The 16,492-nt window shown below is 34.3% G+C and overlaps 2 protein-coding genes across 3 annotated transcripts; one reads left to right on the top strand and one right to left on the bottom strand.

The window, feature by feature from the left end:
- Positions 1 to 52: 52 nt before the first annotated feature.
- LOC123205882 (sanguinarine reductase) lies at positions 53 to 3,469 on the bottom strand. Its single transcript, XM_044622938.1, has 9 exons — positions 3,128 to 3,469; positions 2,626 to 2,738; positions 2,492 to 2,545; positions 2,278 to 2,362; positions 1,738 to 1,843; positions 1,520 to 1,606; positions 1,318 to 1,415; positions 428 to 537; positions 53 to 262 (listed from the first exon to the last, which is right to left on the bottom strand). Exons 1-9 carry the CDS (start codon positions 3,402 to 3,404, stop codon positions 197 to 199), a joined length of 996 nt encoding a protein of 331 aa, XP_044478873.1. The 5' UTR covers positions 3,405 to 3,469; the 3' UTR covers positions 53 to 196.
- A 3,520-nt stretch (positions 3,470 to 6,989) lies between these two features.
- LOC123205881 (pseudouridine-5'-phosphate glycosidase-like) lies at positions 6,990 to 13,415 on the top strand. 2 transcript variants are annotated; one of them, XM_044622937.1, is made up of 13 exons: positions 6,990 to 7,199; positions 7,286 to 7,373; positions 7,950 to 8,060; positions 8,309 to 8,391; positions 8,732 to 8,791; positions 8,927 to 8,987; positions 10,876 to 10,982; positions 11,057 to 11,134; positions 11,740 to 11,785; positions 11,883 to 12,003; positions 12,113 to 12,198; positions 12,421 to 12,504; positions 13,056 to 13,415. In XM_044622937.1, the coding sequence occupies exons 1-12, from the start codon at positions 7,143 to 7,145 to the stop codon at positions 12,501 to 12,503; spliced, it is 981 nt and encodes a 326-aa protein (XP_044478872.1). In that variant the 5' UTR covers positions 6,990 to 7,142; the 3' UTR covers position 12,504; positions 13,056 to 13,415. The 2 variants fall into 2 exon arrangements, with proteins under 2 accessions (XP_044478872.1, XP_044478871.1); XM_044622936.1 differs by having other exon boundaries at positions 6,991 to 7,199; positions 12,937 to 13,415.
- Positions 13,416 to 16,492: the final 3,077 nt, after the last annotated feature.

Raw genomic sequence — 16,492 nt, 5'->3', positions numbered from 1 at the left:
TGCATTTCTATTCATTTATTTATTTCTTAATCTATTTCATCAAAAGAGGATGTAACTTGTCAATCCAAATCAATTATTTCCTTTGTTGTTGTTGGAAATTAAATGTACTTCATAAACTAAACCTTATGATAAAACAATATTATTTATCATAGTTGTGTACATGTATCCTGAATCCAGTGATATATTCTGAGGCTGATCATTGACCTCCTGCAGCTTTAAACAGTTCTCGCCATTTCTGGGGATCACTTCCTGGACCCTCCCCCTGATAAATTCAAACTTTAGTCTTAAAATGAATGAATATATATATATATATATATATATATATATATATATATATATATATATATATATATATATATATATATATATATATATATATATATATATATGCATCTGAGAATTTTTATGTATGTATATATTTGCTTACCTCAACTGAGTTGATCTCGTAGATTTCTCCTTCTGTGAATTCTATGTCAAGTGCCTGTATGCAAGCTTCTGCAACCACAAGTCTACTGACCTCTCCAACAAGTTTATCACCTGAACCGAGTTGCAACCCACATAAGTAGAGGAGAAAAGAATGAAAAAAATACCTGAACATTCATTTATTTCGGATATTCAACACAGAAAAGGCTACTTTATGCGTTATTAATCATCATTGATCACCTTCCATAACGGAGTTGGTGGACCAAAACTATGTTTCATTTTTCATACACTGCATTTATTGGTATTGCAGATTCATCAGATCAAACCATCCTAATATAATTACCCAGTTGCCTCATCTCTGATGAGTTCACTTCATAATTAACCAGAAAATGAAATTTGTTCAAGTAACATCAAAGATTAAACTCGAAAGATGGTGCAAAATATGGGTTAAGATTCACTCGGCACCTGAACAAGCCAATCATGCCCCAGCTTTCTGAGAGCTATGATTGTTTGCCCAGGATTCTATAAAAATATTCCAACGTTTGTTATTCAGACAATTATTTATCAGTCAGCTTTTGTCAAGTAAGCACTCAGAGAAGAGAACTGCATATGGTTCTTGATCCTGGCCTTTGTTTCTCCATGGAATCGATTCTTAACAACTTATAAGCCTGATATACTTGAACCTTGTCATGTCGTCTTGAAAACTGTTAGTATATGCATTCACACTGCCAAATTGCTAGGCTGTTATAGTGTTTGTGTAATCTTTCATAGATAGTGATTTATAATCTTTATGGCACTCTAGATTAAGTAAAGCTCTGAGGAACAGTAATCCGCCTCTTTTCAGTACTAATCATTTTCAGTTTGCTCCATTTGAAAGAACTAAAAATGGCTTACCTTTGCCTATAAGAACTGCACGACGTTTCCCAGCTGTAGCTTTGAGCAAAGTATTGAGGTCATATGATGTGTAAGGTCCATCTGTCAGTCTACCAGGTCTGGTAAGAAAGAAACACAAGCATAAGTCAGAGGGCATACAAATATATTCAATGAAACATAAAAATCTTTCTAAACTCTACAACAAACAAATAATCACACTCACCTGATTATTGTATATGGAAGACCAGAATTGCGAAGAAAGTCTTCCCCCATTTTCTTATATTTGAGAACACCAAATAGATTCATGATGCTGAAGAAGTAAATTGAACAAAATTATTGAACCATAAGTGGCATAAACATGGAACACGCAACTGCATCTAGGTTTTGCTGATAATTTAAAACTAACTTCATAATTTACCATACGAGCAAGAAGTAGCTTACCTCCATGGTATTTCATTGAACTTGGTTACACCAACTGATGAAACAAGAACAACTCTCTTCAGTGTAGAGGGCAGTGCAGACACAAGATTTCTCACACCTTCCCAATCTTCAAAAAGCACAATAATGTCAAAACCATTGAATGATACACTGATAATAACAGTATGCAAATATGTCATAAGGTGTAACTTTTTATCGTCTGTGCACTGAATGCTAGAATAGATTAAGCATAATCAAAGTTGTTCATAATATGCCACAAGTTGTAATAAATAAAAATTTACTGATTGTTCAAGTCTAATGCTACTGCACATCCTGTTCTATAAGAACAAGATTTTTTAATCAATGCATACTTTGTTCAATTTTTTAATCAATGTATACTTTGTTCAATTTTTTAATCAATGTATACTTTGTTCAACGAAGTACCTATAGTTGTTCAACATTGTACCAGTGCAATTTGAACCAGAGGGAGAAACTGTTGAGGCTGTTTCATAAAGAATGTTTGATTGTCTTGCAATTTTTTTACTCGAAAAGCATAGCCATTACCTACTCTTTCTGGTGTATTATCCCCATCCCATCTCTTTGAAGGGAATGCTGTCGATCCCGTGCAGCAAATAACATGTGTAACACCCTACAAGAAAATGTTTCAAAGATTAAAATATTTGTATCTTCACCACTTAAACACACAGTACAACGATTTAAATGAATTGATTCATAAATAGGAAAGGACAGTAAAGATAGATGGAGAGTAATCCCTCACCTCAAATATAGATGGATCTACATCCTCCTGGTTCCGAGTGTCACCTTTGCATACCTATACCATAAACTTGCTCCACATGAACGAATAGAAAAAATAGAAGAAAATTCATATACATTATAAAGTAAAAAGGGCACCTGCAGGTTTTCCTCATCATGTTTGCCGAACAGAGTAACTGCTTTCTCAGGATTTCTGATTAATAACCGTGCTTTGATATTCCGGCTAAGCAGCGATGCCACTATCAATTGCCCTGAAGAGAGAACCAACTATCAAAATTTACAAACAACAACCATGGCATTAAAGGAACAACTGAAATAAAGAATTAGCATACTTTAGATCAAAGCAGTACGTATTAATTCAGTCCAACTAATTTTCAAGGCTAAATTTTCTGGGAAATGCCATCGAAATCCCAGTATCATCACCAGGGTAAATATCTTCCAGTAAAGTCAAAATTTTGTACCATAACATACATCAATGGAAATGCTGCCGATTTTGTTAGCGGGATAAATATCTTCCAGTAACCCGAAATTTTTTAAATATGTTTATAACATTTGAAACAAATAAGTAATTAAATTGTCATTCAGTACAAATTAGGAATTATATAAAAGACTAGAAGGAAAAAGACCAATAGATGCCTACCCACACCACCAGTGCCACCAACAACAAGAACAAGCTTAGAAGACGAAGGAGGGGCAGTTTGGGAATCTGAATTTGGAGCTTGAATCACTTCTTGCACAGTGCGAAGAGCTGATGATGATCCAGCTTTGGAGCTTGAAACAGTCTTCAAGGACGAAAACCCAGAAGATGTAGTAAGGGGTGGAAGTGTAAGAAGAGGGATTCTTAGCGGGTTTTCTGGGAAATTTACAAGTGGGCGAGGAAGATTGGTAACGGGAGTGAAGAAGAGTTCGGTAGCCATGAATGAATGAATGAAGCTTGCAAATGCCGAGAGAACAGAGAACCGTTGGAGTTTGTGGTGGTTATATTTCAGATCATAATTCCGAAAATACCCTTAGATATATTTTTCAAGAGCCAATCTTCAAGGCAACATGTGTCCATGTCATGCCATGTTCATACAACCATAAATGGCACTATTTATTTGCAAGTTCATGTATGCCATGATAAATTTTCTTATAAAGATAAAATTGAGAGGAGGAGATCAATATGTATTTTGATCATGAAAATCTTATGTAAACATACAATGGTCATTGTAAAAACTTCTACTCTCATTTTGATCTGTGTTACAAATAATATAGTAAAACTATTATAGTAATAAATAACTTTATTAAAAGATAATAAAAAATCTCATGTGTCAAAGTTATTTGTTGATGTCTTGATGTATGTTGTAAATATGTTCACAGGCTGTTTGCTAGAGGATTTCATGGAGATGATTACTCTAGTGCTTATGAAACAAATTTTTGAATGAACAATGGTGTATGTGATTTTTTAATTTGAAATCTCTGAAACGTCTTGTGTATTGATTGGTTTAGTTTGATATCAGTCTAACATAGTCCTTAAGTTAAGGTCATGGAATGATGGTGATTGGATATGTCGTGAAGTATATCAAGATTATGATTGATCAATATAAGATTCATTACTGTCGAGTCAAGATAAATATCTCACTATGTAACTTAATTATGATAATATTTCCTATTAAATCTATAGTCATAGCAAGAATGGGTCTTCCCCAAATCTAATATTAGTTTGATCATTGTTTGATTAACTAAACATTGATATCAAGGATAATTTAAAGTAAACACTATTTTCATGTCTCAACTTTTATGAGATAACGACTAATGAAATGATTAAATTGCATAGTAACTATATTATTGGCAAGTTCTTGTCCTTAATAGACACTTTATCATCTATGCGATTTGAATATCTTGAAACTTTGTTCTTTTGTTGTTATAGATAACATATTGATAATATCGTGTGCCAGTGGGGCACTAGAGTGAAGATTGATTTGAGGTTTAGAAATAGTCTTAAAAATGACCTAGTCTTAGAAGAGATACTCTAATCCAATCTCCAAATTATTTCAAAATAAATTATAAATTATGCAATGTTTTTATGTGCCACTTTCTATGAGTCATTACTAAAACTATGAAAGTGTGAGATGCATTTTGCCCTCCTTCTAGTGCCTAATTATTGTTGTGATTTCTTGTTACTAATTGACGTATGTAATTTAAAGTTTTGCGTAAGATAGATTATAACAATAAGAGTAAGAGTTTGAGAGGAATCAACTAAGTCAACTATATGTGTTTAAAATTAGGCCAAATGACTATTTCTCACCCAAGGTATGCTGTAATGACAAGTTTCCACCCTTTAACTATGGAAACACTAAACACCCACCCATGATTGGTTAAATTTAACAAAACCCTAACGGTGGTTAGGGTAAAATCGTCATTTTTTATATAATATTAAAAATAAACTAAAATAGAATCTACTTTTGCCCTCATAAACTTTAAAAACTAAAATTTCCCCCCAGCCTAAGTTTTAAAAAATCACAGTTTCACCCTAGGGTTTCGTTTTGAAATCTTCGGTGACATCTTCGGCTCCATTGCCGACGACCTCTCCCTCCCGAAGCATCCTCTCCTTCCGACGATCTCTTTCCTCCCATTTGAACGCCCGATCAACATCGGAGAAGTCGTGGAAGACGAAGAACTTCGTTGGTGAAGACGAAGTTCTTCATCTTCCCAAACGAAGACGAGACGACTCATCGTCGTTTGGGAAGACGAGACGACTCGTCGTCGTCTAGGAAGACGAGACAACTCATCATCGTCTAGAAAGACGATTTCTCTTCCTAGACGACGTATCTCTGCGCCGGATGGGTTGGGGTGGAGTTGAAGGGGGTCGTCGGTGGAAGAGAAACCGTCGGGAGGGGAAGACGGCCGGCGATGGCGTAGGAGAAAGTGAAAGGGTTTGGAAATAAACCCTAGGGGGGGAAATGCGATCTTTTCAAACTTAACTTAGGGAAAAAAATGTTAGTTTTTAAACTTTTAGGGGGAAAATGAGATTAAATTTACCACCGTTAGGGTTTTGTTAAATTTAACCGATCATAGGTGGGTATTTGGTATTTCCATAGTTAAAGGGTGGAAACTTGTCATTACAGCATACCTTGGGTGGGAAATAGTCGTTTGGCCTTAAAATTAACATGAAAGATAAGTGAATGAATGTAAAGTTAAAAAAAGAAGGAAGCATGACATCAAGATTTTTATGTGGTTTGACTCAATAATTAGAATGACTACGTCTACAATGTTTTTACTAGTTGTTTTGGAGGGAAAAGACCTCATTTGAATTCTTTGTCTCCCTTGAAAATCAATCTATAATTTTGAATTTAAATAGATGAGTTATTTTTGGTAACCAAGAAACTTTGTCTAGATTGGTTGGATGGACAAACCTCGAGGTGCAGTGACTAGACCTACAACCACTATGTCAGATAAGTTAAAGTTTTACAAATATAATATAAACTCGAACACAAGTATTTTCTTTAAAAGTTTTAGTCTTTCACCGTTTTGTTAACCCTTATAGTCTAAATAGATGAATTTATGTCTATATTGATAACTTATATTTATATGGAAGTTAACATCTCTATTGGGTGGCTGTTATGAAGGTTTTGTAATGTAAGATCTGATTTGAAACTTTTCTCTTGATAACCGTCAAATGATCATTTTCAAATTTTAAATTATTTTGTCGAAACTCTCTTGGTCATTGGTATGCAAATATTTGAAGCCTCTAACTAAATTATTCACTGTTGTCTGATTCATCTAATCATCTTTTGATGGATGACCCCATACTTCTCATTTTTAACCTTATAATGCCACGAATACGACCTAATCAATAATTAATAATAATTTTCACTCAAAATTAAAACGTGATTATAAAATAATAATATTAAAAATAAAATTATTATTTTATCTTTAGTATTTTATTTTTTAAAATTATCATATAATTATAAATTAACAAAAATAAAAAATAATATTTTAAATATTTAAATTATATAAAAAATTATTTCTTATTTTCTCTTCGTTTGTTTTAATAAATAGAGATGTCTTTGTCGTATGATTGTATATTAAAAGTAAATTATAATTTTTAAAAATATCATAGGTCTTTAAAAAAATTTTAAGAGGTTATTGAAAATTTTAAAAAAGTTTGTTGGTCTTTTGGAAATTTTTGGCATATTATTTTGCCCCTTAATAATTTCAAAAATAATAATTACACCTAAAAAAAACTAAATACAATAATATTTTTAAAAGTTAAATTATCATATTTAAAATATATGAATTTAATAAAAAAATATTTTTTTATGTTTAAATTTAATAAATATTAAAAAAAAAATTTTATATTATTATTTTTTTAAATAGGGTTTGAATTTGAGTTTAAATATTAAAATATTATTTATATAATTAAGAGTAAAAAAAATGTTTTTAAGACCACACCTTGGGTGGAAAATTTTATTTACTCTTATTTTAAGTTTTTAACAATAGCAGTGGGGAGCTCTTGTTATTCCTGTAATTGTTGGGAGATTTTACTAAAACCTCAGGGGATTGTTGTCATTAGTCCCAACCGCCAAGAGACTTTCACGAGTCAAACTGTGAAATCGAAGCCATAAAAACCGATTGACTGCAGTTCTCTGAAAACACTAAGAATTCTAGCAGAAATGGCATCAAAAGCTCTCTCAAGATTGTCCAGTCTTCACAATCATTTGAGCCCTAAAGTAAAGTCAAACTCTTTCGTATTTCTTTCATTCATCGTTTTTTTTTTTTTAATAATATATATTTATTAATTTTATCTGGCGTTCAGGGTTTAGTGAAGCTTTCTCCAGACGTGAGTGAAGCTCTATCCAATGGAGAAGCTGTTGTTGCTCTTGAATCTACCATTATCTCCCATGGTATTCTCAAACTGGCTCTCTCTTTTCTGCTTTTATTATTCCCTTCTACTTTTGCAAGTAACGTTGCTGGGATTTGGTGCAGTTTGAGAACAATAATATTTGTAGTCACAAGAAGTTGCATACTTAGTTTTTCTGCTTTTGTCAATCCCTCTTAATGTGTTTCCTTGCTGGCCCGGCAATGTTACTGGGATTAGTTGCAATATGAGAATAGTCTCATGTTGCAATGTGTTGAATGTTTTAGTATTCCTTGCATTAACAGCTGCAATTTATCTCTTTTCTAGGAAATTCTTTTTGGTAGAATGAAATTTGATTTAAGAACACACCTCATAGTATTGTAGATTTAATCTTTTGGGATCCCAAAAGTTTATCTCTGGTGACTACTCTTGAACTCTGTATGTTTTATTTTTGGGCTTGTGGAATAATTTATTTGTTTGAAAGAGTGAATGTGAAGGAGTTCCTGTTCTAATTTTTATTGTGACAATTGTGTGACATTGTGAAATGTGTGATCCCCTAGTATATTTTTGGTTGAATATGCTGAATTTCATGGTTTTATTAGCATTTGTTGCTTATGTGCAGGGATGCCATATCCTCAAAATTTGGAAACTGCAAAGACGGTGGAGGCAATTGTCAGGGAGAATGGAGCAGTTCCTGCAACGATTGCTATTTTAGATGGCGTGCCATGTATAGGTGTTTCTCTTAAAGTTTTTCTTGGAAGCTTTTTAAATGATAGCATGAAGGAATCCAAACTCTTTTCTATCTTATTGCCAGGTTTTAAATTTTGAGTACCTTTTCTTGGGGTACCTGAATTGTTTCCTGTTTTCTTTGTGGGATCGCAAAATTGGATCCAAATGTTAGACTCAGCAGCCTCTTTTTTCCTCTTATATGGTGGTTTAACATTTTATTTTCCCATGTTGCTAAGATATTGCTTTATGTAGGTTTGAGTATTGAAGAACTGGAAAGGCTTGCTAGGTTAGGAAGTAGAGCACAAAAGACAGCTCGGAGGGACATTGCTCATGTTGTGAGTGGCACTTAGATATCAATCACCATTTTCAATAAGGCTCTCTTATGAATGATCTTCTTATATGTATTTTTTTCAGTTTCTTCCTTGTTTTGGATTTTAATGTTCACGTAATATGAAATTTCTGTTGCATTACAGTTTTCTTGAATGAAATACTACACTGAATTATATCTAGCCATTTTGAAAACATATTATAAATGGTTTCGAAAAACCTGTTGTGTTGTAATTTCCAAAATTTTTTTAGCAGAAGAGATGATGGAATGCCATGAAACAATACACTGAACCTTCTATGCTGATTCAATTCACAATTAAGTTCATAAATGACTGATGCACTTTTCAGGTGGCTACCAGAGGGAATGGTGCAACTACTGTTTCTGCAACAATGTTTTTTGCTTCAATGGTAACTAACTTTAGGCTTAATTGTCTTAATTCTCTGTGCTTTGGCTTATACAAATTTCTTTGCATTTTTTTTCTTTCCAATTCTTGCAACATTAATGTTTATTTTGCTATTACTTAAATGCTCAAATTTCAATAGGTTGGCATCCCTGTATTTGTTACTGGGGGAATTGGAGGTGTACACCGGTATGGAGAGCAGAGTAAGTTTTGCATCCATTTATATCATGATAATAGATACTATTTGTTGTGCAATATGTTTCTTAATTTGCAATCAAGGAGTGATATGAGATGGCCCATCTTTATGACGTCTAGTTATGCTTTGTTAATTCCGAAGCCATTCTATATTCTGTATTGCAGGGGTCTTTTGAATTTTTAGTTGCAAAATTCAAACAATGTGGTTCATTAATCATCTGACTGTAGTAAGATGGTCTACGTGTAGATGAAAGAAATGGTTCTTTATTATGAAAAGCCGTGAACCTCTCACTTGGAATGATGTTTGCTGTAACTTGTTAGGAACCTAGCTCTTATTCTACTAAAACACAAAATTAAAACATAAAAAACATAATAAACTAAAACTATTTCATTAATCAAAATATTACAAAGATAAACCGAACATTTCGAAGAGTTCAGGGCCTCTCATTTTCTGGCCGTTCGAGGCGTCATAGACCTCCCTAAATCAGCCAAGGATAGCTGCCCTCAAACAAAACCCTAATATATTTTCTTCTTTTCTTCTTTTAAAACCCAAAACATATATTTATAATAGAAATTGACCATTGGATTGAGGACAAATGTCTCAATCCTAACATTTCCCTCCCCTTCAAAACCATATTGTCCTCAAGATGGATATTTATAGATTTTTTTTTCTTTTTAAATTTTTTTCTGATTTTTTAAATTTTTTTAATTTTTTTTTATTATTATTATTATTTTTTATCTCCCTACCCTCTCTCTCTACTGTTGCTTCTTCACTTTTTTTTTTTTTCAACACCCCACATCTTTTCTTTTTCTCTTCCTAAGAACCCCACTTATTGCCTTCTTTTCTATTTTCCCAACAAACCACAGCTCTCCTCCTTTTCCCAACAAACCAACCACCATTGCCCTCCACCTTTTTTCTTTATTTTTTTCTCTCTCCTTTCTCTTTTCTTCTCCTCGTTTTTTCTCTTCTTCTTTCTTCTCTGCTTTTTCTCCCTTCTGTCTTCTGACTTTTTTTTTTTTTCGCTTCCGCCGGCATTTCATTTTCTTCTCCTTCTTCTTCTTCTTCTGTTTTCGTTTTCCTCTTCTTCTCTTTTTACACTTTCGGACTCATTTCTCCTTATGATTATTCTTCTTCAAGTCAGCCTCTTCTGTGACATTTTTTGGCGACTCTTCACTTTTTCTGGCGAATCTTCACTTTTTCGACTATCATCTGTCTTCCCCACTGGATTGAATGCTCTGATACTATTTTGTTAGGAATCTAACTCTTATTCTACTAAAACACAAAAAACATAATAAACTAAAACTATTTCATTAATCAAAATATTACAAGGATAAACCGAACATTTTGAAGAGTTTGGGGCCTCCCATTTTCCGGCCATTCGAGGTGCCAGAGACCTCCCTAAATTAGCTAAGGATGACTGCCCTCAAACAAAATCCTAATATATTTTCTTCTTTTCTTCTTTTAAAACCCAAAACATATATTTATAATAGAAATTGACCATTGGATTGAGGACAAGTGTCCCAACCCTAACATAACTTTAGCAAGATAGCACCTACTTAATCATTGTATCATGTGATGGGCACACAAGAACTTGTCCTTTATTTTTATAGAGCTATTATCCTATTTTTTAACTGGTTGCAATTTAATATTATAGCTCTTGCTGTTATCTTGCCTCCTGTGGTTGGGAGGTAGAAAATGTTTTTTGTTCTTGTTTTTTATGATTATTTAAAATCAAAAGATAATATAGGATTATACATGCAGAAATATCAATGGATGAGATGAGTCATATTAGTTTTTGAAGGGCTAGACCATAATCCTTTTTTTTTTTTTTTTTCTAGAAACCATTCAATTAGTAATTCTCTGCACCATTTCTTGTTTTGATGTTCTCTATGCAGCAATGGATATATCCTCAGATCTTACAGAGCTTGGAAGAACTCCAGTAGCTGTCATCTCTGCTGGTGTAAAGTCCATTTTAGATATTCCGAGGACCCTTGAGTATTTGGTACTTACTATTTCATCTCCAATATCTGTATAGTGATTCGCCTCAGATTCTGAACTTTGTCACCATCAGTACAGGAAACTCAGGGAGTTTGTGTTGCTGCCTATAAGACTCATGAGTTCCCAGCTTTTTTCACTGAAACTAGTGGCTGCAAGGTATTAATGGTCAACTTTGTCTGGTGCATTTTCCTTTGAGTTATGATACATAATGAATATTTAGGTTTTAATATAGAATTCAATATATGGTGGTTATCTAAAATGATATTCAATGATGGTGCCTAACAGTCATATTGGTTTTGCTGTGGTGCTCTCTTTTCACCATCATAAAAAGAGAGGTTTATCCAAGCAAATGTCCATGCATTAGATATCTTAATTGGTGGTCACACAATTAACTTGATCTCATTAGTAATCATATACTAACCCATTTTCATTTTAATGGTAAAAAATAGATAAACATTTCTTCTTCAATGGGAAGAAAGAGCAGAGTGGGGAAACAATTTGACATGTTGGAAGCTCTATTTCTCTCTCTCTCTGATGTAAAGGACTCCTCAAAAGAGAGGAGGTCAATATACTGTGCTTGCATTTTCTGGCTGGAAGTCCCAAGAAGATTTTTAAGTTCAGAAGCCATTAGAATAATGATGGTTGCTGAAATGGCTTCTAGATTGCAAGTGAATTAAAATGCATATATTTATTCTGTGCATGCTTTCTTTTAATTTTGGTTTGTGTAAACATGTCTTCTTTGACTTTTGACAAAAATTTAGGTGCCTTGTCGTGTCGATAGCCCACAAGAATGTGCTCGGTTAATAGGCAAGTGAAACTGTTGGCTCATGTTATATTTATTTTAATAATAAAAAATTTGTAAGTAATTCCTGTTTTCTGTTATGGCGGTTATTATCGATTTCAGATGCAAACCTAAAACTTAAGCTTGGATCTGGAATCTTGATTGCTGTTCCAATACCAAAAGAACACTCAGCTTCTGGAAACTTAATTGAGTCAGCAATCCAGACTGCCCTTAGAGAAGCAAGGTGAAATCATCTTTTTCTCATCAAACATAATTACATTTCCATTTTATAGTTTCTTTATATACGTTACCATGGACCTAATTCTACTTGACCTACAACTCTTGTTCGACAGGGAAAAGAACATAACAGGAAATGCTGAGACTCCATTTTTGCTTGCAAGAGTGAATGAATTAACCAGAGGAGTGTCACTCTCTTCAAGTATCCTTTTCTTATTATATTGAAGAATAAGTGTATTTGTTTACATTCTTTGCATGTAATTGGTGTTTAAGCAGCAGGACACCGCAGCTGCTTGTGAACTTTTTAATTGCATAGGAACAGAAAAAAAAAAACCCTGTAATAGTATATTAATAGATTTTATATTTCTACTTTGAGTTGCAAATGATGTTTTGAGTGTTTCTTTATGCTTAACTAAATTTTTAGACATTGCACTTGTGAAAAATAATGCTCTTGTTGGCGCTAAGATTGCCGCAGCTCTTTCCCAGCTTAGACAACATTGTAGTTAAGGTAAATTTCATATTCTTTATTGATTTGTTTATGATGTTTCAATAAAAATGTACTTTTTAAATTAAATAGAGAAAAAACAAGCTGCATCTCTTAAAAATTTGTCATTAGATCTGTATGTTACTTTGATCATTGCTCATGAGTCATTGAGAAATTGCCATTGTATTATCATCTTTTTCTGGATTTTCAGTGTGCTCAAATTTTCTAGCAGTAATTATATATATTTTGAAGTGAATAGATTGATAGTGTGTACTGGTGCTCTAATTATTTCTGTAGAGAGAATATTCTATAATTTCGTATATATGAAACTATTAAACTTAAATTGAGTACTTGGAATAATTTGAAGTGAGACTATTTTGCATTCTCTCTATCCCTGATCCCTTCTTGTATGAGGTATGATTTGATTTTGGCTTTCGTGGTTCTGATTTTTGGCAGGATTTGTTCAGTTAGCATTCTATGCTCAAGATAGCTTGGATTACACACATATTTACATTATTTTGAATTTAATTTCTTCCAGTTCTAATAGACCAAATCAACCATTAAAAATTATGTAGATATTGAACTTCTGAAGAAAAGTTTCAGCCTATTTTGATAATTTATATGCACTTTTAGAAGTTGTGTGGAAGGAAAGACCATGGAGACAAGGAATTAAACTGAATGCTAAGGGGAAAAATGAAAAGGAAAATCATCTCATTTGTGATAATATCACAAGATATCCTTACATCAACATGAGAGTATCTTATATAAGTTATTTTTCTGTAAAAGTGGTGTTTTGTAAATTGTGATGAGATTTATAGTGAACCTCTACAATATTGTGAGATCAAAATCTTCATGTCTTCAGTTAATATGTATTTGCTTTAAAATGCATGTAAATTTGTTATGCCTTAATCTGATAGAGAAGCAATTTTGTACAAGTTTTTATGGAAATTTATCATAATTTTATGAGATCAACTTATTGCAAATTTGCAACACAAACCATGAAAAAAAATCAAACCAAAAACCAGGAATTTTTATAATATATAATATAATGTATCAATGCATCGTACGTATTCACACGCATTAGTATGCACCCACGTGAATGCACCCGCGCGCACTTAGTGATTAGAATGAAGTAAATCTGTACTTCATTTAGCTTGTTATCGGTAACTCTCTTTGTTCATCATGAAAATTCTGTTTTTGTGTAGCTTCATTAGTGAAATCAGTGGCCTTCTGATGGGGGTTAACCCTGGTTGGTTAGGAACCTTCATAGAGCAATCAAGGCTTAGACTAATGTATGTCAAGGATTATGGTAGTGAAACAGACAACTCGTACTCAAGGTATGACCCAGTTAGAGCCTAACAGATTCTATAGGCTGATGGAAGGGTCCTTTTACGGGCTTGAGGTCGCTCAGCTCATAGTCAACCTAACCTTTTATGGAGTCTAAGTGTTTGGACTACTCCGTTTTGGTATGGAACCAACCCGTACGAGTTTTGATGTACAGGATCCTTGTACTACAAGGCAAGTACAAAGCATACTTTTGCATAGATTAGTGGTATAAGAGGTGGATTGATAATTTTGACTCAAAGAGATTAATGACTTTTGCCCAAGACTTAAGAAAGATTAAGCTACTGTATTCATGGAGAGAGGAGTGTATTGAAAGCTGATTTTCCCTTCGAAGAGAAGGGACTGCTATTTATAGGCAAAGTTTACAAGCAAACGAGATGTCAGCTGGAGGGCATCTATTACAAGCGTAAGCGCTTACATCACAAGCAAATAATTAAAATGACATGTGAAAAGATACAAAAACAAAATAATTATACATATGGTCGGCATGTGAGGCCAAACAGTCTGGGCCTAGAGGGCCAAGTGGGGAGACGTGGAGGATCCTGGACCTTGAGAGGTGGAAGTCGTGGTCTTTGTTGATATCATTCTGTCGGATAGTTGGTGGTGTTGGGCCACCAGAGCATCGATTGCGTCAAAGTCGATATCTTCGAGGGATTCAGTTTTTTGAGAGAAAAAATCGTGGAGGACGGGGAGATTGCCACCTAGGGAGTCTTCTGAGTGGGTGTCGGGAGCACTATCTTCTGGCATATCAGCATGAATCACAAAATGTTTATAATTATGGGTGCACGTGCTTTGAGAGCAAAAAGCAGGATATGAATCTTTTTGTAGATATTTGTATACCGTTGGATCTTGATCATAGGTGGGATACGTGGCTGGATCAACATCAGGATGGACTGGAACATGAGGGAATTCTCCTTCAATTTCAATGATGCGCTGAGGATTATGCCACGTGGATAAAGACAGCTCAGGAGATAATTGAGGTGAGATATCCATGTCTTGTGAGCTGGAAGTAGACTTTGTCGGATTTGTCATCTTGTGGCGGTTATTGAGCTTGGAGTAGAAAATATCTCGGTCATGTTCAAGCTGGGCCATGTAGGGGGTCGGATACTCTTCCCAAGGGGCGTCATCAGCAGACGTAGGGCAGACCTGGTGGGGAATAATTGAGTTGGCTTCAGTGATGGAACGTTCAAAGTTACGGTATTCTTGGGTATATGTGGTACGGTATTTTTGTAGGCTGTATGGAAGATGCGCATATTTGCAGGTATGGGTTTCAAATAGTATCTTTTTGTGATATTTGAAGACTTGGGCCTTTCGAGTGAAAAACAGGATAGAGTGTTGGGCTTCGGCAGGTCGACTAAAACTTTGGTGGTCCAATTGGTACTGGAAGAAAGTACAAGTTCACTAAGGGAGGTGATAAAACCATTGGAGAAAGATCCTGAATAGAAGGAACTCTGGATCATATGGGCCATGTTCGATATGATGGAGCCAGGTAAGCATAAGGCTAACAGGGAATTCAATGGCTATAGTATATTTTGCAAGTAAATACCATAGAAACCATAGGGAATTTCAAGTGAAATCTCGAGTAGGGTTTCTGATGGAGAAGAGAGTGATGTAAGGAAACTCGGGATGAATGCCAATAGAGCCAAGTGTGTAGGGACCGGTGTCTTGGATTGTTTTGGTTTGATAGGAAAAAAGTAAGGTTTTGAAGGTCTCGGTCTCATCAATGGGTAATGAGGAGTAGAGGGAGGAAAATTCAGGAGGTAAATCTGAAATTCCAGGAGGTAAAGGATTGGAGGAAGACATGGTATAAATCGAAAGTGGAGGTGAGTATAGGATAAGTGGTTTGGATGATTTTTTATACGAAGGTCGGGAAAAGTAATCAGAGACAATGTGGTCTTTTCCTTTGACATGTTTTATAGTAAAAAAGTAGTTTGAGAACCACTCATTCCATCACATAAGTTGTGGATTAGGGAGGCGTTTGGATTTAGGGACTAACATGGATGGGAAAGAGGTCATGTCTGTCTCCACTGTGAAATGATGTCCACTGAGATGAAATTCAAACTTCTCAATTCCTCTTTTGACAACTAAGATATCTTTGAAGGTGGAATGATAATGCAATTCTGAAGGTTTGAAGTGTCCACTCTTATATCCATATATGTGTTTGTGTCCATTGAGGTCTTCAAGAAGAATGGCAGACTAGTGGTCATTGTTTGCGTCAGTCTGTAAAATTCTGGTTCCTTCTGAAGGAAGTTTTAGCGGGGATAATTTTGGAATGAGGGCCTTGAGTTTTTTAATGGACTGGTTGTGTACATCTGTCCATGAAGGAAGTTCTTTTTGAAGCATCTGGTAGAGGGGTTTGATGTAATGGCTAAGGTGTGGGACAAACTTAGAGACATAGTTGACAATTTCAAGAAATTGTTGGATCTGTTTTTTAAAAAGATATTCGTCAGGAAAATCTTGGAGGTGGATTCCAATGTGAGGCTGAGGAACATAGGATCCATTAGAGATTGTCATTCCCAGAAATTCTATGGACGATTGTGTAAGTAGCATCTTCTTTTCAGAAAACATGATACCATGAGATTTGACTAGGTTATGGAACTGAGTGAGGAGAATGACATGGTCTTTATTATTTCGGGAAAACAGCAGGATATTATCAATGTAAATGAGA

Source organism: Mangifera indica, unplaced genomic scaffold, assembly GCF_011075055.1.
Source record: "Mangifera indica cultivar Alphonso unplaced genomic scaffold, CATAS_Mindica_2.1 Un_0018, whole genome shotgun sequence".
In the NCBI taxonomy this organism is placed as follows: domain Eukaryota; kingdom Viridiplantae; phylum Streptophyta; class Magnoliopsida; order Sapindales; family Anacardiaceae; genus Mangifera; species Mangifera indica.
Note: the sequence above shows the minus strand (reverse complement) of the source record. Positions and strands in the feature narration are given on the sequence as shown.